The sequence below is a fragment of the Salvelinus fontinalis genome, chromosome 6, assembly GCF_029448725.1.
Source record: "Salvelinus fontinalis isolate EN_2023a chromosome 6, ASM2944872v1, whole genome shotgun sequence".
Lineage (NCBI taxonomy): Eukaryota > Metazoa > Chordata > Actinopteri > Salmoniformes > Salmonidae > Salvelinus > Salvelinus fontinalis.
The window spans coordinates 47,104,142-47,125,475 of record NC_074670.1 but is presented as its reverse complement, the minus strand read 5'-3'; the positions used below and the strand labels follow the sequence as shown (position 1 = coordinate 47,125,475).

The 21,334-nt window shown below is 45.4% G+C and overlaps 1 protein-coding gene across 4 annotated transcripts in view; it reads right to left on the bottom strand.

Moving 5' to 3' along the window:
- The window catches only part of LOC129857942 (janus kinase and microtubule-interacting protein 1-like), a 48,756-nt gene that overhangs the window by 17,871 nt on the left and 9,551 nt on the right, over positions 1–21,334 (bottom strand). For all 4 annotated transcript variants that reach the window (XM_055926655.1, XM_055926656.1, XM_055926658.1 and 1 more), the window contains exons 4-11: positions 5,302–5,608; positions 4,491–4,823; positions 3,971–4,132; positions 2,963–3,172; positions 2,540–2,656; positions 2,188–2,334; positions 871–1,023; positions 120–182 (exon numbers count right to left, since the gene is read on the bottom strand). In XM_055926655.1, the coding sequence (XP_055782630.1) occupies positions 120–182; positions 871–1,023; positions 2,188–2,334; positions 2,540–2,656; positions 2,963–3,172; positions 3,971–4,132; positions 4,491–4,823; positions 5,302–5,457 (1,341 nt within the window). In that variant the 5' untranslated portion in view covers positions 5,458–5,608. The remainder of the gene's footprint in view (positions 1–119; positions 183–870; positions 1,024–2,187; positions 2,335–2,539; positions 2,657–2,962; positions 3,173–3,970; positions 4,133–4,490; positions 4,824–5,301; positions 5,609–21,334) is intronic.

Sequence of the window (21,334 nt, the reverse complement as noted above, 5' to 3'; positions counted from 1 at the left end):
AGAGAACACAACAAAGAAACGCCTAGTGCTAGAAAACACAACAAAAAACCCACGTACACAGACAGAAACACACAGACAGAAACACACAGACAGAAGGGCGAAGGGAGCAGTAGTCCTACTTTAGGTGGTAGCTTGAGGGTTTTTCTTCGGTTATTTTTGCAGAGCATCAGTCTGTCACGTTCCTGTGCCAAAAAGGAGCAGAGGACAATTTAGGATTTACAGCTTTTTGACTCCACACCACATGCATTGTGTGCAGTATGTATGAGAATGCTTGGTTTGATGTGAGACTGATCCTTAACCTGACAAACTAATTGTACTAATCTAGGCCATCTATCATCCCCTGTGTGTGAACTACTGGAGACCGAATCGGAGCACGGTGTGATTTAGGCTTGTCAAAATGCACCCATGGTAAAAAAGTGAGACGAGTAGGATTCTCAAGAGAAGCAGGGTCAAGAGATTATGACAAAGAGTTGTGTGTACAACACCTTGAAACCAGAGGCAAGGAGCCAGCAGAACATCATGCAAATGAGTGAATTATCAGCAAGGCACTGATTTAAGGTGATTAGAACAGAGAGAGAGGGTGGTGGGTGGTTGGTGAGGGTCTGGAGGGCAGCCCAGGTGTACAGAGGACCAACATGTTACCCAACAGTTCACTGACCCTAACGGCACCCATTTTATCCTACTGTTTCAATGTACTCTGGTAAAATTCAACAAAATGGCCCCCTCTTTGTTTATGAGCTAGTGTCCGGCTGCCTGATTCACTAATCTCACTACAATAAGGACCTGTCAATGCCCTGTTACTTGGAAGCTCGGGTGATTTAAAGATCAGATAAACTGCAGTGTGAATGTCTGTGTGTCCGTCTCCCTAACCTGCGTGAGTTCGTCGATGATGCCTCGTTGCTCGGCAACCTGCAGCTTGAGGAACTCCACTTCCTGTTCCTCGTGGGAGTGGCTTAGGTCTGTCAGGGAGGTAGGCCTCTTCAGCTGCTGGGGCTGCTGGGAACGAGAGTGCGCCTTCTCCTTCTGGGAGGGAGGGAGGGAGGGAGGGAGAGAGGAAGAGAGAAAGGGGAAGAGAGAAAGGGGAAGAGAGAAAGGGGGAGGAGAGACATTCTCAGGGTTAGGCAACTCGAGCAGTGAGGTCAAAAGAGACAGGATTTCCTGAAACATAACGTAACTTTAAGTTGTGCAAGGTGACTTTGTAATCAAGGAGAATTGCAAATACTGCAGTCACACAGATGCTGCTACCTAATCATCTTGATGCTTTTTCTCAGATGTCCACTGGAGGTCTCCCTTTCCCTCCATTTCACAGAGCAATTACAAATCTCACATGGTACCTACTGGACAATGTATAATGAACAAAAATTTAAAACGCAACATGTAAAGTGTTGGTCTCATGTTTCATGAGCTGATATAAAAGATCCCAGAAATGTTCCATATGCACAAAAAGCTTATTTCTCTCAAATGTTAGTGAGCATTTCTCCTTTGCCAAGATAATCCATCCAACTGACAGGTGTGACATATCAAGAAGCTGATTAAAAAGAATCCTTACATTGGTGCACCTCGTGCTGGGGACAATAAAAGGCCACTCTAAAATGTGCAGTTTTGCCACAGATGTCTGCAGTTGACATGCTGACTGCTGGAATGTCCACCAGAGCTGTTGCCAGAGAATTTAATGTTAATGTCCCTACCATAAATCGGCCACCGGCGTCATTTTAGAGAATTTGGCAGTACGTCCAACCGGCTTCACAACCCCAGATCACTTGTAACCACGCCAGCCCAGGACCCTCATATCCGGCTTCTTCCCCTGCGGGATCATCTGAGACCTGCCACACGTACAGCTGACAGAACTGAGGAGTATTTATGTCTGTAATAAAGCCCTTTTGTGGGGAAAAACTCATTCTGATTGGCTGTCCCTGGCTCCCCAGTGGGTGGGCCTATGCCCTCCCAGACACACCCATGGGCTTAACTGTAAGACAGGAAAATCGTTGAAATTGTTGCATGTTGCGTTCATATTTTTGTTCAGTATAGTTTCCTCTTAATCCATTCAGAAATATCTAAGCATTGGCTATACTCCTGCTAAACTTATCAACACGTCGGTCCAAATACTTCCAAATGGTGTCCTCTTCCCATCATGAAGGAGACATGACAAGGAAAGTAGACAACGGAGGATATTTCTGGTTCCCTCACCATCTCCGCGTTCTCTCTGCTGAGGTTCTTGAGTTTCTCCTCCATGCGCTGCAGAGTCTGCAGGAGGTCATCGTTCTTCTTCGACGTCCTCTTATACTTATCTAACAGGGGCTTCATCTGACTCTCTGCCTCGCGCACCCTCTTCAACTGACAGAGATGGAGGGAGACAACAAGAGAAACAGTGACCGATGAGATGTGTCGACCTATTTTTATATACCTGCACATTTCCATAACATCCCTTCAATGTTCCCATAGCGTTTCCATAAGTCCCCATAATGTCCCTACAATGTTCAGTTATCCACCAAGGTATTTTCTGTGTGTGTTTGTGTAGGTGTAGGTGTGTGTTCCTCACCAGTTCGTTCCTCTCGTCTGCCAGCAGTGCGTTCCTGTCCTCCAGCTTCCTGGTAACAGAGTGGAGCTCAGCTATCTTCAGCTGGAACCTCCTCGCATCCCGAAGATCTTCAACCTCCTGAGAGAGACAGAGAGAGACAGACAGACAGAGGCACAGAGAGAGACAGAGACACAGAGAGAGACAGAGACAGAGAGACAGAGAGAGAGAGAGAGAGAGAGAGAGACAGAGACGGAGAGGCACAGAGAGACAGAGAGAGAGAGACAGAGAGACAGAGAGAGAGATATTGGGGAGATGATTAGAAACAAAGACAATGTGTGAATGAGTTGACCACCAGGTTTTTGGAAAATGCCATGTCAGTAAAATGTGTTCGTGCATAAGTGTGTGCTTGCCTGTGTGTGTATTTTAAAATGGGGCTGTCCTCACCTGGTTGTTGATATAGTCCTGGGTATCCCCCAGGGTAGGGACCACCTCTCTCTTGGGGCTGCCGTGGTGCCTCTCTGCCTCCCTGACTTGGCCCAGCTGCTCATCCAGAGCCTCCTTTTGCAGCTGGAGCTTCTGGGCATAGCCTGCCTGCACCCCCAGCTCCCTCTCCAACGCAGACACCACACGGTCCTTCCCCTTCAGCTCATCCATCTAAGAAAGATGGGAGGATGGGGAGGAGGAGAGCGGGAGACAAAGAGAGATATGAGAGAGAGAGAAAGAAATAAGGGGAGAGAGACAGTGATCGTAACTAACGTTCACTCTGGAACTCGTCTTATAACCCAACCTGCGCTCTCTTTCTACCCCATTGTTCCCTTCCTCCCACAACAGCTCATTATTTTCCGACCACAAACGAGTGAACGAACAGGTACGCGACTCCAACGTCATTGAGTGTAATTCATTCATGAATCCTAGTTCACACTCCCCCTTCTCTCTTCACCTCACTGCCCGCTCACTCTCGCTTCCTTTCCTTCTCCTTATCCCAGTAAAATGATATTAGTGAAATGGCCTGGCTGTAAAACAGGTTAGAGATCCATCTTTTACGGCCCTGTGCTAGCTTGCTGTGTTCTTCTGTCTGGTAGTCAACAGTCGACGTGTGTCATCTGTGCTAGCCTGGGTCTCTGAAAAGCAAAACTACACTGTGTGAAATAGAACTGGAGATCAACATAGGATACATTGCAATTCAAGCTATTGATCAGATCGAGCGCATACAGGGACGTGCATACAGGGAACTCAGCAGTACAGGATCTGAGGAATCAGTCTATTGTTTGAGGGTAATACCAGCTTCACTTAGCTATGGCTTCTATTGGTTTGGAATTTGGTTAACTTTCAGGTCACTCAGCACCAGACAATCATGTCGTCTCTCACATGGTCTTGTTTGACGTGGGTTAGGATCAATCAGGGCTTCTGTGATCGGGTTATAGCGTGGCGGCCATGTTACGGTCGACTCACCACCCTTCGGATGTCTCTCTCGCAGTCTCTCTTGATGCGGTTGATCTCATCCTGGTGCTGCTGGTAGGCTGTTCGGAGGTCGGCTGCTTTGGCCTTGTCTGCCTGCAGTGCGTTAGCCAGAGCCTCCTCAACCTGCTTCCGTGCCGTCTCCTGCTTCATGACCTGAGGGGGAACACACACAAACGGACACAATTGGTGTATATACACACACTTCCAAGTACTGGGACCCTGAAGCAATTAAGATGATTCAGGAGATAGTAATGTCATATGACTCTGCTAGTCCAGAAACAAAGAAGACGCTCTGTTTCTTTAAATAAGAACTTTCAAAACCTGACTAAAACAGTCAAACTTCTTATACTGAAAACAAGAGGCCTGTGAAAGGAGTCTAGCTGGTAGTAGAAGGAATTTGCGGTAGCCTAACCTAAACCAGGCTAGGATTCTGATTGACCATGGGGAAAAAATGATTCATCTAATACAACAATGCAAGTTGGATTCAAGTTGATTCCCAAGGTCAACCTACCTCCTGCTGCAGTTTGAGTCTCTCCCCATCGAAGGCCCTCCTGGCCTCCTCCCGGGCCTCTCCTAGCAGGGCGCTCTTCAGTTTGTCAGCCGCCCCGTCCCTTAGCGCATGGACCAGCCCCTGGAGCCGCTGCACCTCCCCATCGCGGATCTTAATGGTACGTGACAGCTCCAACTCGTGTTGCCGTGCCAACGACTCCCGACCGGCAGCCAGCTCGCGGAGCTTCTCCTCGTGCAGTTTGGCGCGGAGGTCGGTGAGGACCACCGTGTGTTTGTGTTGTTCCAGCTCCCTGGCTTGCCTCTGCTCCTGGAGACGCTCTCTCAGCTTAGAGACCTACCCAGGGGAGGGAGAGGAGGGTGGGATAGAGGAGAGGGGAGGAGAGAGGCAAAGGGGAGGAGAGGTTTACAGGGGAAATTGGAAAAGAGAGTGATAATGATTTCCTAATAGTATCATTAAGCAACAAGGCCCAAGGAGGTGTGGTATATGGCCAATATACCACGGATAAGGGCTGTTCTTAAGCACAACGCAACACGGAGTGCCTGGATACAGACCTTAGCCGCGGTATATTGGCCATATACCACAAACCTCTGAGGTGCCTTATTGTTATTATAAACTGGTTACCAACGTAATTAGAGCAGTAAAAATACATGTTTTGTCATACCAGTGGTATACGGTCTAATAAACCATGGCTGTCAGCCAATCAGCATTCTGGGCTCGAACCACCCCGTTTATAATTAACAGTGTATCATTGTATAGGCATCAGATAATCATATCATCATCCTCATTATCATGCGAGAGGGGGCGGGCCTACCTTGCCCTTCTCCTGCTGCAGTTCTATCTGGAAATCCATCAGCTTGCTCCTCAGCTCCTCATTGGCCGTCTGCGGCAAGTCACCCATGACCTCCGTCCTCTCCTTCCCACGCGTCTTCTTGGAAGGCGGGGCTGAGGTGGGTGTGGTCGATGACATTGTGCTCCTGCCACACAATCAGAGGGCACGACTCAGAGTGGATGAGGAAGTGGAGGAGAATCAGGCGATGCTCTTCCTCCCCACACAGCCTTCCCTGTGTAACTTCATCATCATCCTCGTCTACATCACTGGCTGAAGATCCCCGTCTGTCCTGCAGAGAGCGATAAGAACAACAGGTAAGTAATGTGAAAACAAAAATCATGGGCCAGCAGAGTGTAGCTTGAGGAAAACATTATATTATGAGACCTAGAAACACCCACACATGCTCACACAGACACTTTCAACATCCACAGAGCTCACACAGACACAACACTATTTCAACACCCACAGAGCTCACACAGACACACACACACACCATTTCAACATCCACAGAGCTCACACAGACACACACACACACACACACCATTTCAATATCCACAGAGCTCACAGACACACACCATTTCAACATCCACAGAGCTCACACAGACACCATTTCAACATCCACAGAGCTCACACACACACACACACACACACAACACTATTTCAACACCCACAGAGAGCACACTGGCAGCTCTCCGGCCATTTATCATAATCCAATTCCTCTCCATGGGATCCGCTTAGAGGCTCCATCGTGCATGAAATTCTGTCTGGCCAGGGCAGTCTGGGAGTGGGGCTACTACAGCCAAGAGAACCCTCTACTACAACTACTACTGCTACAGACAAGAGAACCCTCTACTACTACTAGAGGTCGACCGATTCATTTGAATTGCCGATTAATTAGGGACGATTTTAAGTTTTCATAACAATCGGAAATTGGTATTTTTGGACACCGATTTGTCCGTTTTTAAAAATATTTTTTTTACACCTTTATTTCATCTTTATTTAACTAGGCAAGTCAGTTAAGAACACATTCTTATTTTCAATGACGGCCTAGGAACGGTGGGTTAACTGCCTCGTTCAGGGGCAGAACGACAGATTTTCACCTTGTCAGCTCGGGGGATTCAATCTTGCAACCTTACAGTTAACTAGTCCAAACTCTAACCACCTGATTACATTGCACTCCACGAGGAGCCTGCCTGTTAAGCGAATGCGGTAGAAGCCAAGGTAAGTTGCTAGCTAGCATTAAACGTATCTTATAAAAAACAATAAATCAATCATTCATAATCACTAGTTAACTACACATGGTTGATGATATTACTAGTTTATCTAGCGTGTCCTGCTTTGCATATAATCGATGCGGTGCGTATCGTTGCTCCAATGTGTACCTAACCATAAACATCAATGCCTTTCTTAAAATCAATACACAAGTATATATTTTTAAACCTGCATATTTAACTAAAAGAAATCCAGGTTAGCAGGCAATATTAACCAGGTGAAATTGTGTCACTTCTCTTGCGTTCATTGCACGCAGAGACAGGGTATATGCAACAGTTTGGGCTGCCTAATTTGCCAGAATTTTACGTAATTATGCCATAACACTGAAGGTTGTGCAATGCAAAAGGAATATTTAGACTTATGGATGCCACCCGTTAGATAAAATACGGAACGGTTCCGTATTTCACTGAAAGAATAAATGTTTTGTTTTCAAGATGATAGTTTCCGGATTCGAGCATATTAATGACCTAAGGCTCGTATTTGTGTGTGTTATTATGTTATAACTAAGTCTATGATTTGATAGAGCGGTCTGAGCTGTGGTAGGCAGCAGCAGGCTCGTAAGCATTCATTCAAACAGCACTTTCCTGCGTTTTGCCAGAAGCTCTTCGCTGTGCTTCAAGCCTATCAACTCCTTAGATTAGGCTGGTGTAACCGATGTGAAATGGCTAGCTAGTTCGCGGGGTGCGCGCTAATAGCGTTTCAAAATAGCACTCTGAGACTTTGAGTAGTTATTCCCCTTGCTCTGCATGGGTAACGCTGCTTCGAAGGTGGCTGTTGTCGTTGTGTTCCTGGTTCGAGCCCAGGTAGGAGCGAGAAGAGGGATGGAAGCTATACTGTTACACTGGCAATACTAAAGTGCCTATAAGAACATCCAATAGTCAAAGGTTAATGAAATACAAATGGTATAGAGAGAAATAGTCCTATAATAGCTACAACCTAAAACTTCTCACCTGGGAATATTGAAGACTCGTGTTAAAAGGAACCACCAGCTTTCATATGTTCTCATGTTCTGAGCAAGGAACTTAAAAGTTAGCTTTCTTACATGGCACATATTGCACTTTTACTTTCTTCTCCAACACTTTGTTTTTGCATTATTTAAACCAAATTGAACGTGTTTCATTATTTGTTTGAGGCTAAATTGATTTTATTGATGTATTATATTAAGTAAAAATTTTCATTCAGTATTGTTGTAATTGTCATTATTACAAATGTAAAAAATATTAAATATTAAATATTAATATTAAAAATATTTTATTAAAATCGGCCGATTAATCGGTACCGGCTTTTTTGGTCCTCCAATAATCGGTCGACCTCTAACTACTACTACAACCACAGCCAAGAGAACCCTCTACTACTACTACAACAACCACAGCCAAGAGAACCCTCTACTACTACTACTACAACCACAGCCAAGAGAACCCTCTACTACTACTACTACAACCACAGCCAAGAGAACCCTCTACTACTACTACTACAACCACAGCCAAGAGAACCCTCTACTACTACTACTACAACCACAGCCAAGAGAACCCTCTACTACTACTACTACAACCACAGCCAAGAGAACCCTCTACTACTACTACTACTACTACAGCCAAGAGAACCCTCTACTACTACTACAGCCAAGAGAACCCTCTACTACTACTACTACTACAGCCAAGAGAACCCTCTACTACTACTACTACTACTACTACTACTACTACGGCCGCAAAGAGAGCCCTCTACTACTACTACTACGGCCGCAAAGAGAGCCCTCTACTACTACGGCCGCAAAGAGAGCCCTCTACTACTACGGCCGCAAAGAGAGCCCTCTACTACTACGGCCGCAAAGAGAGCCCTCTACTACTACGGCCGCAAAGAGAGCCCTCTACTACTACGGCCGCAAAGAGAGCCCTCTACTACTACGGCCGCAAAGAGAGCCCTCTACTACTACGGCCGCCAAGAGAGCACTCTACTACTACTGCCGCCAAGAGAACTCTCAACATCTACTACTACGGCCATCAAGCGAGCCCTCTACTACTACTACTACTACTACTACTACTACGGCCGCCAAGAGAGCCCTCTACTACTACTACTACTACGGCCGCCAAGAGAGCCCTCTACTACTACTACTACTACGGCCGCCAAGAGAGCCCTCGACTACTACTACGGCCGCCAAGAGAGCCCTCGACTACTACTACGACCGCCAAGAGAGCCCTCGACTACTACTACGACCGCCAAGAGAGCCCTCGACTACTACTACTACTACGGCCGCCAAGAGAGCCCTCTACTAATACTACTACGGCCGCCAAGAGAGCTCTCTACTATTACTACTACGGCTGCCAAGAGAGCCCTCTACTACTACTACGGCCGCCAAGAGAACCCTCCACTACTAATACCACCACTGCAGCCAAGAGAACCCTCTACTACTACTACCGCCGCAGCCAAGAGAACCCTCTACTACCACTACCGCCGCGGCCGAGAGAACCCTCTACTACCACTACCGCCGCGGCCGAGAGAACCCTCTACTACCACTACCGCCGCGGCCGAGAGAACCCTCTACTACCACTACCGCCGCGGCCGAGAGAACCCTCTACTACTACTACCGCGGCCGAGAGAACCCTCTACTACTACTACCGCGGCCGAGAGAACCCTCTACTACTACTACCGCGGCCGAGAGAACCCTCTACTACTACTACCGCGGCCGAGAGAACCCTCTACTACTACTACTACCGCGGCCGAGAGAACCCTCTACTACTACTACCGCGGCCGAGAGAACCCTCTACTACTACTACCGCGGCCGAGAGAACCCTCTACTACTACTACCGCGGCCGAGAGAACCCTCTACTACTACTACCGCGGCCGAGAGAACCCTCTACTACTACTACCGCGGCCGAGAGAACCCTCTACCTCTACCCCCGCGGCCGAGAGAACCCTCTACCTCTACCCCCGCGGCCGAGAGAACCCTCTACTACTAATACCGCAGCCGAGAGAACCCTCTACTACTACTACCGCGGCCGAGAGAACCCTCTACTACTACTACTACCGCGGCCGAGAGAACCCTCTACTACTACTAATACCGCAGCCGAGAGAACCCTCTACTACTACTAATACCGCAGCCGAGAGAACCCTCTACTACTACTAATACCGCAGCCGAGAGAACCCTCTACTACTACTAATACCGCAGCCGAGAGAACCCTCTACTACTACTACCGCGGCCGAGAGAACCCTCTACTACTACTACCGCGGCCGAGAGAACCCTCTACTACTACTACCGCGGCCGAGAGAACCCTCTACTACTACTACTACTACTGCAGCCGAGAGAACCCTCTATTGAATGGTCTGGGACTACTATTGAATGGTCTGGGACTACTATTGAATGGTCTGGGACTACTACAAATTATTCAGTCTCTCCTTTCCCCAAGCCTAGTTAAATAAAAGGTTAAATAAAAAATAAAGAAATAAAGCCCTCTTCAGCCATCCGAGGGAGTCCACATCTAATCCTCAGACCCATGCTGGCCTCTTTCCTCTCCTCATCTCAAACCTCCCACCCTTGTGTCGGTCCTTCCCAGATCCATTCCCACTCCTTATATACCTTCTGCCCTCCTCTTTGCAGTTATAATGCGGTTGGGTAGCCATGTTGTGCTGCAGATGTGAGAAGTTATTTTATGAGGCTGTATGACAGAACATATAAACAGTACCCTCATTGAGAATGGACTTGGTCTCTTTCTAGATTCATAAGGCTAAGGAAGTGTTCCAGCATAACCCAGTAACCTTCCCGTTCTGCTGAGTAATAAATAAATCATTCAAAATGAGGCATTAAGACCGGAGGCTACGCCATCCTTTCCCACCCGCACACCACTCACACAGATGGCAGCAATTGTTACCAAGGCAACTCGTGCTCTTAAACTTCACTCCTCCCACATTAAAAGGACCCTATGAAGGAGGAAAGTGTCTCCCGGAGGATTTCAGACATCTCGACACACACACACACACACAAAAACTCACCTGTGTTGCACTCACACTAAACACACAGACTACATTATTTCTTTATCAAGAGACCATCTCTCTCAGAAATGCATTGCTGAGGGGCAGGGGAGCTCTCTACCACACACCGATAGACAGAATGAACAGGCACACACTGAGTGAAAACAGGAAGACAGGAAGAGATGGAGAGAGAGGTGGAGAGGGGCAATCACACTGAACCCCCTCTGCCTCCTCCCCCCCACTCTGCCCTACTTTCCCACCTCCATCCTTTGCGTCGCTATGATGACGTCACGCAGCAGAGTGAAAGCTTTTCTCATTCTCCCATTCACTCACAGAGAGGGAGAGACACAGCGAGAGAGAGAACGGAGAGGACATTGCACACAGCCACACAAAGAAAACCACATCTGTAGTCTTACTAACATCTATTTACAAACACACACGACTCATTCATTCCTAACCAGAGCCTGCCAACAAGCTATGCTCAAAATGTTGTGTATCGAGCGATCAGCGAAGGGTTATACCATGTTTGGTGAAAAATACAATTGCGCAATCAATACCAACAGGATGAGAAGCACGGCTCAGCTTGTAGCTCAATACGTGTTTGTGGGTGTAGTTTTGATTAGCGCTCAATCGCAGGGTGAATTTGTCACTATGAACTCCATGCATTTTGCAATCTATGTTTTGGAATGTGACACACTGACATTGGGTCTCGTCTTCCAGCCCAGTAGCGCATCAAACACAACCACTTCACATCTGTCATCAATAGAACAGATGTTCACGTCCCAATCACCACTGTGTGTCTGGGGAAGTTTATGGTCCAGGGAGAAGCAGGAATGTAATAACGGGAAGCTGTGTTGTTTTACGAGGGAAGAAACAAACACATGCTGAGCACTTGTTGGCTGCTTTTACCTCACTCTGCAGTCCAACTCATCCCAAACCCTCTCAATTAGGTTGAGGTCAGGTGATTGTGGAGCCCAGGGCATCTGACGCAGCACTCCATCACTCTCCTTCTTGGTTAAATAGCCCATACACAGCCTGGAGGTGTGTTTTGGGTCATAAAAAACAAGTGATAGTGGGACTAAGCGCAAACCAGATGGGACGGCGTATCGCTGCAGAATGCTGTGTTAGCCGTGCTGGTTACAAGGTGCCTTGAATTCGCAATAAATCACAGACAGGGTCACCAGAAAAGCACTCCCACACCCTCACACCACCTCCTCCATGCTTCACAGTGGGAACCACACATGCAGAGATCATCCGTTCACCTACTCTGCGTCTCACAAAGACACGGCAGTTGGAACAAAAATAAAGTGTTTGTTTTTTTAATCGCAAATTTGGACTCATCAGACCAAAGAACAGGTTTCCAACGGTTTAATGACCATTGTTCATGTTTCTTGGCCCAAGCAAGTGTCTTATCATTGGTGTTCTTTAGTAGTGGTTTCTTTGCAGCAATTTGACCATGAAGGCCTGATTCACGCAGTCTCCTCTGAACAGTTGATGTTGAGATGTGTCTGTTACTTGAACTCTGTGAAGCATTTATTTGGGCTGCAATCTGAGGTGCATCTAACTCTAATAAACGTATCCTCTGCAGCAGAGGTAACTCTGGGTCTTCCTTTCTTGTGGCAGTCCTCAAAGAGCCAGTTTCATCATAGCGCTTGATGGTTTTGTGACTGCAGATAAAGTAATGATGGACTGTCGTTTCTCTTTGCTTATTTGAGCTGTTCTTGCCATAATATGGACTTGGTCTTTTACCAAATAGGGCTATCTTCTGTATACCACCCCTACCTTGTCACAACACAACTGACATGCTCAAACACATTAAGGAAAGAAATTCCACAAATGTACTTTTAACAAGGCACACCAGTTAATTGAAATGCATTCCAGGTGACTACCTCATGAAGCTGGTTGAGAGAATGTTGTTTTTGGTTACTAAGTGATTCCATAGTTTTGATGTCTTCACTATTATTATACAATGTAGAAAATATGTAAAAATAAAGAAACCCTTGAATGAGTAGGTGTGTCCAAACATTTGACTGCACAAGCAATTCATACACCAAATGAAGTGTATACACTCTCTATAGGGAAATATTGCTCAAAGTTCCATGCTTGAACAGTCAAGTCGTATGAAATGGAAACAGAGTGAAGGACGAACCCGCTCCTCAGAGGCCTAGCTAGTCAAATGTGGCACTGAGACAATCTGCTTAACAAAAACAACAAAGAGCTTAATAACACAACAGAACAGGAGAATGGGACATGGTGAGGAAATGCTTCTGAGGAGATTCACAACCAACCAACTAAGAGAGGCAGACTTCCCCTTTAAAACTCCCCTGAAGATTCACTCAGTAGCAATACCGCAAACACTAGGAACAGACAGAACCAATACCCAATACTACCAAACAGCAGAATCGCTATCCAAACCGTCTCTCACCAACAACCAAAGCACTGACACTCACCACCAGACAGTACAATACATTAGCAGCCTAAGGTGATATGTTATTTAAAAAATCCCTTCAGAACAGCCAAATGACCAACCTGAACCGAAGCCAAAAAAAATGTAGTATTATTACAAACACATCTTCCTTCCGGAGTTTCCTGTCCCTGCGGACGTTACTGTGTTTCACACACTACATTGTACTGAGGGAGCTTTTGTTGTGGCACCATACAATGTACCATCATGATTGACAGTGTACTGTACTGCGTTGTAGTAAAGGACCTCATTGCCATAGAACAGATATGGCAGTAGTACCAGCTTAACAGTGCAAAAGTAGTGTGGCAAAGGCAGATGCCTTTAGACTGGTCCAGAGCTCATTAGCCAAACACAGATGGACCACCTCTAGGCCAGTCTGCACAACAGAGCCCACACACACGCATGAACATACACAGCTGGGTTAAATATTAACATAGCCAGAGTGACTGAAGTGAGACAGAACACCCAATAACTACGCACTGACTGGGTTTAAAATGTACCTATAAAAAGGATCAGTGTTGTAAAGTAATTAAGTAAAAATACTTAACAGTACTACTTAAGTCGTTTTTGGGGTATCTGTACTTTACTATTTATATTTGAGCACTTTAACTTCACTACATTCCTAAAGACAATTATGTACTTTTTACTCCATCAGTTTTCCCTGACAGCCAATAGTACTCGGAACATTTTGAATGCTTAGCAGGACAGGAAAAGCCTCTGATCTGGCACTCACTAAACACATGTTTCGTTTGTAAATGATGTCTGAGTGTTGGAGCGTGCCCCTGGCTATCTGTACATTTTTTTAAACATGAAAATGGTGCCTTCTGGTTTGCTTAATAAAAGGAATTTGAAGTTATTTATACTTTTACTTTTGAAACTTCAGTATATTTGAGCAATTACATTTACTTTTTATACTTAAGTATATTCAAAACCAAATACTTTGAGACTTTTACTGAAGTAGTATTTTACTGGGTGACTTTCACTTTTACTTGAGTCATTTTCCATTTAAAAAGATCTCAAGTATATACTCAAGTATGACAATTGGGTACTTTTTCCACCACTGAAAGGATGGGAGAGACACACACACACACACACACACACACACACACACTCCTCACATACTGTACATTCATTCACTACAGGATTCTCACACACAAATGGACTCAGCAGGCTGTGCTGTGATAAAAAGCTGCAGCAGAGAGGGAGGGACAGAGAGCAGATTGTGGACTTACAGAACAGGTCTGGCCAGCCTCCAAGCCCAGGATTGGACCTGGCTTAGTCTGACTGACTGACTTGTGACTACGCGAGAAGGCGGGTCATTGGACATGTGTCAATGTCTTCCATAGCGGGAGAAGAGGAAAAGTGACCTGGCAGAGGATGCTGAAACCCTTCTAATGGGAAGACAATGTGACAAATATACTAGAACTTTTGACACATCTCTTCACTCTTGGACATTAACCACGTTTCCATACACAGTTTTCATACGAGTAAAGTTATACCGTAGAAATAAATATCACGACAACTGTGACCAAAACAGGACGTTTCCGACAGAATGCGTTCGCTTGACATGGTGGGATCTTTGTGTGCCGGGAAAATTAATTATGGAAGAAATGGCAGTAAAAACACCTTTAAGTCGCAAATATTGATTTAATAACCATCAAATTGAAGTAAACTTGGAGTCACGCGATGACATGGTGTGTGCTCCTCCCACTACAACTCAGGAAACCATGCAGTTTATTATGCTACAGATAAAATAAGATATAAATCAACTTCACAGGGGGGTGAAAGTGCATGGTATGCACTTGATGCTCGTTCCCAAGAGATGTCAAGGGTCTTATTCTGATGACATGATGATCGATGCTTGACCAAAACATTCTCGCTCTAATCCATAATAATCTCATATGAACTAACCTACTCACACTATCTGCAAGATGTTGTCTAGAGCGCATGTGCCAACACAAAACTAGGCATATTTACCCATTTGAGATTTGTTTGATGTCGTTTTTCCCCTATAGACCCATTTGGCGAAGTGGACCAGAAGGTGGTTCCTGGCATGCTGCCTCCATGGTCATACAAAATGGATGGGGAAATGATACGACCTTAACACAACCTGTACACATAGTGTAATATGATCATTTCTACAATGCAGTCCACCTGTACTGTCAGTACAGCATAGAAATGCTTCCCTTATCCAGGTGGTGTGACAAAGGCATTTCTAACAGACCTGCTAAAATTTCTTTGCTGTTACTTTTAAAGGTTGGAGTCAACAAGTAATAGCCTACCTCCGGAAGGCAGAGCCAAGAACCATTTGTCCGCCAGCACGGGGAAAAGCTACACTGCTCACAGACCTGTGTAAGGTTCAATGTAACTGCATATAGTGGACACCTGCTGGACATTTGAAACTCTGTGTGTTGGTCTTGTTTGAACACTTATTTTACTACTTATGTATTAGGGATAGGGAGCAGTGTTGGAAAAAGTACTCAATTGTCATACTTGAGCAAAAGTAAAAAGTCAAAGTAAACGCTATACATCAAACCAGATGGCACAATTTCCTTGTTTTTCTATTTACGAACAGTCAGGGTCACACTCCAACACAATTTACAAACACATTATTTGTGTTTAGTGAGTCCACCAGAGCAGAGGCAGCAGGGATGACAACACGTTATATTAACAGGTGCATGAATTGTACCAATATTGCTGTCCTGCCTGAGCATTTGAAATGTAATGAGTACTTTTGGGTGTCAGGGAAAACATATTTGAGTAGAAAGTACATGTTATTTTCTTCAGGAATGTACTGGAGTAAAAGTTGTCAAAAATATATATAGTAAAGTACAGAAGGAAAAAAACGACTTGAGTAGTATTTCAAAGTATTTTTAAGTAGTTACTTTACACCACTGATAGGGAGGGTGGTGAGTGGAAAGGGAAGGGAAAGTGGAAACCTAGTCAGTTGCACAACAATGCATTCAACCGAAATGTGTCTTCCGCATTTGACCCATCCCCTCAATCAGAGGTGCGGGGGGGGGGGGGGGGGGCTGCCTTAAATCGACGTCCACGTCATCGGCGCACAGGGAGAAGTTGTTGATATGGGTTAACTGCCTTGGGGTATCAATGTGAATGTGTTTCAAATAAAGTCATTAAATACAACGATTTAACATAATAATCCCAGTGACATTGGGTTATAGCTAACCCAACTGTGGGTTGATTAGATAACCCAATGCGCTGGGTTTTTAAAAAATCTACTCAATGCATTGGGTTAAAATAACCCAACGTGAGGTAGGTGCTATAATGAACCACGGTTGGGTTATTTTTAACCCATTTGTTTTTAGTGAGTACAAACAACTCTATATTCACAACAGTCCAAGTCATGATGGGAGCTGCAGTGTTGTGTAAAGAGAGGGGACGGAGGGCTCAACGGTATAACATTGCAGTCTATTAAAAGGACTGCTTGCTACCTACTGTATGTGATGATGGTACTATGCTGAATTTGATAGAGCGATGTGTGGGATTTAAATAGCCGTGTGTGTGTGTTCAGGTCCAGGACGATACCCCTGTGCCAATATTTTGTCCAAAGTGAAAACACGAAGCAGACCAAACTCTTTGGTTCTTTAAAAACCTGCTGTATGTAAAAGGTTTCGTGCTTTAGCTTAGAAATGAAATAAAACGTGACTATGGATGACAACATAGGGATGTTAATTTACAACATTCAGGATGTTTTCCTAAAGTTAAATCCGCTTCATGTTTAGTTTCCTTGCCACGCTACTAACGAGACTTGCGATACCGGTATCGTCCTGGCCCTAGTGTGCGTGTGTAGCAGCAGAAGCGATAGCAGTAGCAGCCTCTCATCCCCTCACACACATGGCAATGCATCCAGTAACCTCATTAAAACCTGCCTCCAGCTCTTGTTTTCTCCAACACTCTTACCCTACTCAAGGCTGGGGTGAGATGGGTAAGAGGTGAGGCGTGAGAAAGGGAGAGGGATACAGAGCCAGCATTGAAAGCAAGGAGAAATAAAGTGAGAAAGGCAAGGCGGAGTGGGACATACATCAGACTCCATACCAAATGTATTAGAAGGGCAGGGATAAAGGGCAAGGGTTGGGGTCAGGAGTTTGAGGGTTGGAGGAGAGGCAGTGAAGAGAGCAAATCGTCCAGGCAGCTGTTGCCCTAAAGATTCAAATAGCCAAGAGTCACATTTGATGCCAAATCTGAGTTTAGGTGCCCAAAGCACCTGCGGATCACCCCTTCTAAATCACCATCATTAGTGATGTAAGCGGGACACATATGTTGTGTCCACTTGGAGAAATTATGTACATGGGTCCAGCTGTTTCAGGCAATATTACAGTACTGTAGGCTAGAGGAGATGGACATGTCAGATGGACATGTAATATTGGAGATGGACATGTCCCTAGGACATCAGCTATTTAACCACCACCAAATTTCGCCTAGGGCCCCCCAAATGTCCAGGGCCAGCCCTGCCGCAGACCACAACATCCATATGCATGGCCAAGATGGCTCGAAAAAGCTGAAGATCAGCAATCTGTCAAGGCCATTTTGTAACATCAGGCGGCTAGACACAATATTACAATGTTACACGGACTACGTGTAAAGAAGATACAATGTAAAGACGGAAGTATAGAGTTAAGTGATGACTGGCAGCGCTACCCGGATATCAGAGGATGTCGCCCGTTGCAGAAGCCAAAGCCTGCCTGTCAGTTTGCGCACGTCACACAAATTTGCCTACAGAGCTATCGGGCTGCCCAACATAAACTTACTTAAATGGTGTCAGTCATCAAGTGAGAGGTATTCTTGTCGGTCTGGTTAAACGTCGCTGGTTCTCATTCACTATGACAGCGGTGCCTCGGCGTCGGTTTATAGAGCGCACTCTCACCTCGATTTGGGATGCTGTGCTGGGCGTTCTCTTTTTTCCATCGAGCAGGCGAGTTACAAACTTATCCTCTCAAATAGTCTGCTATGAATTAATCCCTTCATAAATAGCAGCGAATGGTAAAATTTGGCAAAATGTAGGCTAAATTCCACTAAAACGTGGTGTCCGGACTGGATTAACGGTTCTGCGGTGGGCTTCTCTCTGCACGCTGGCACACACCACGCCTACACGACGTCAGTTTTCTCTCAAAACATTTCATCCAACAGCTCAGCTCTCCCGGTAATAAAATGGGAGATTAAAAAACCAACGCTACGTGGACGTGGGAAAATCATGGACGTCGCCGGTAACGCAAAAAGCACGCGACACCTGACTGCGTGTTCAGGAATGACACCGCACGGGAAGAGCGTGCGTGCATTGTGCGGGAGAAGCGTGCACCGTCATAGCAGGACGCCTGGTGGTCTGGCAATAAGCTATGCAATTACGCATATATGATGCTATCCCCCTTGTCTTTAAGATGTGCCTAATAATGCACACAACCAGTCCTCTATCCTAATAATAGGCTTTTGAATAATGATGATACCCAATTAACCTCTGACCCTTTGAAGTGGACTGAATGTGAGAGAAAAAAACGTTATAGCTTAGGCACTGTTCCACTTCCTTCCCTAGTCAATTCTTTGCTCCTCCATCTGGTGAATGATCATTCCAATGTCAATCAGGAGTGGGCTGTCAATGCAGCTATAGACTACCCATCCCACAGAGTAACTGGGCTTACTATCGGCATGTTCGACTAGGAGGAGAGTTTGCGTTAGTGAACATCACCCAGCAGTATAAGTATCTAGTGAGAGTAAATAAGAGTGTCTGCCTGAAGTCCCACAGTAATGTGACTGTGACCCAGATTCCCTGGGCTTGGATGGATGCATTACTCACGCCCAGCTGCCTGTCTCTCTCTCTCTCTATGCCTACTGCTGTGGTCTGAGTGGCGTTCAACACACAGACATACACACGCAGACACCCACTAACAGACTCCACTGCACACGTTAGTGGCAGCATATGTAGTCCATCGCTGCAGGGCCATAGGCGGTTGGGAGGGTGAGTGTGGTTGGTAGGCTAGGCCTGATGCTGAGAACAGCACAATGAGGCTGCGTTTACACAGGCAGACCAATTCTGATCTTTTCCCCCACTAATTGTTCTTTTGAATAGTCACATCAGATCTTTTCACATTAGATCTTTTTCAGAGCTGATCTGATTAGTAAATAAGACCAATTAGTGAAAAATATCAGAATTGGGCTGCATGGGTGAAAGCTGCATAACAGACGGAAGGAAGGGGGAGGGGAGGGGCTTTGGAGGGATGGTTTGAATGCGGGGCAGGCAGAGAGAGACTGACTAATAGTGAGTGTTGCTTTTCAGAATTGTATGAATCGGTCTCTCAATTTTTTTAAACTTGATTTGTGTGCTGTGGAATGGGATGGGCGTTTGAGGCCGTATTCAGTGTAGAAATAGTGGTGATGGACGCTATAGCTATTCTATTTTCCTATGGCTGTAATGAAAGGAGCGGAGTGTAGAAACAAGCCTCTGTCTTAATAAACTTTACATAACCAGCTTAAGAATTCATGTGTGTGACAGTATGAGCTTAAATATATTCATGAGCATTAACAATTTAAACTAATTATAAACCAGCTTCTTTAGTGACAGTCTGAAGGGCTCAGATGGGACCTGCGAGAGATTGAGTTATATGGAGATTTAGATCATCAAATGAAGCTACTGATAGTGATCCTCCCTTCCCACCACTCTCTCTCCCTTTCCTACACACACACACACACACATAAACATCCCTTAGACCCCTCTCTCTCCCCCATGTCCATGTTCTCAGGCAGTACAGTACAGGCTCTGAAATGTCACCTTTCCCCAATGTTGATCCTAGTCCCACACTGTCACAGCCTGCCAGTAGTGATGTAATGCTTCACGTGTAGTAAATGAGGCTTCGTCGGCATGACTCACCCTCCATTACACAGACTACACGAGTCTGATGTTCCACATCCTTACCCAAAGCAGCAGCCAAAACACACACAGAACATAACTCAAACACACTGCACAGACTACATATTGGTAAAGAAAGTGGTTGGGGTGCCATTTATTTATTTTGTTCCTGTCCATTGAAAGACCGGACGTAATGTAAACATATCTGTCTGTGAGGAACGGTGTGTGAGAAGCGAACCATGGAAACAGAACCGTTCCATTACACATTCCACTACTGTTCTTTACTTTACAAATACACTTTTACACCTTCCTCAGCCAGCGTCATAACACAGACTTAGAATATCTAGATGAAATGCTGCTGTGTGGCCAGTGCAAGGAAGGAACAAAATGTGGGCTCAGGGTGGAATGGGTATATTTGCTTCAGTGGTAGGAAAGTAAACAACCGTTGCAGTGCGTTTTTTAGCATACTAGGCAAACATTTAACAAAGCCTGTACATTCTGTTATGTAGACTATACACTGAGTGTACAAAACATTAAGAACACTGTCCAAATATTGAGTTGCTTTCTTGAATAAGGCAGCTCCAAAATGCAGATGTTTCAGCCTAGCTCAGTGCTTTCTGTGGTGGTGGTGGTGGGGCAGCCAGTGGAAAATACGGAGCGTAGGGGTTGGTAATGTTCTCTAGTTGCGCCGTGATTGGCTCAGTGTTCTGTCACTCATGGGGACACTACGTCGCCGCAAAATCTATGGGGAGAGCTCGAAAATTCAAGCCCCTTGGGTGCTGCCATAGATTTACATTAGAAGTGCCCATCCAAGAAGGCTCAAGGTCATTGGCCACAGATAAAATGACGTCAAATCACGTTATATCTACCGTAGCTTTGATTGGACTAATCATGTCAACGTCATACTTTCAAAATCTTAGCTAGCAAGCTAGAAAAGCAGTTATCATCATGAATCAGGTCGACAATCTACTGGCAAATCATTACAATCCTTGTCATATGATGAGAAATCATAGATTAAACGTATCGGTGCTCATCAGCCATTGGACATAAACATTACACAACAAGTTAGAAATTGCAAATTCAACAATGAGGGGTTTGGAAGAAATCAGTGGCTAACTGCAAGCTTTGTAAAGCAATCACTAGCCTGCTATTCAGTGGAGTGTGTGGGGTACAAGTCTGGGTTTAAGGGTCTCTTTTCCAAGCTTAAAACGATAAACATTCACTCGCAACACACCATGGGCCAGAAAATGTTGAATACATTGACCATGCTGTCAATCCAGCATGACTTCTGCCGCATTCAAAACAACTAAAACTCGGAAATGGGAAATCTCAGACTTCAGTGAGTTGAAGACAACTGGGAACTCTGAAAAAAAACTAGCTGCGACTGGGAAAATACGTTGTGAACGGTCATCCAACTCGGAATTCCAAGTCAGGAACTCGGGCCTCTTTCTAGT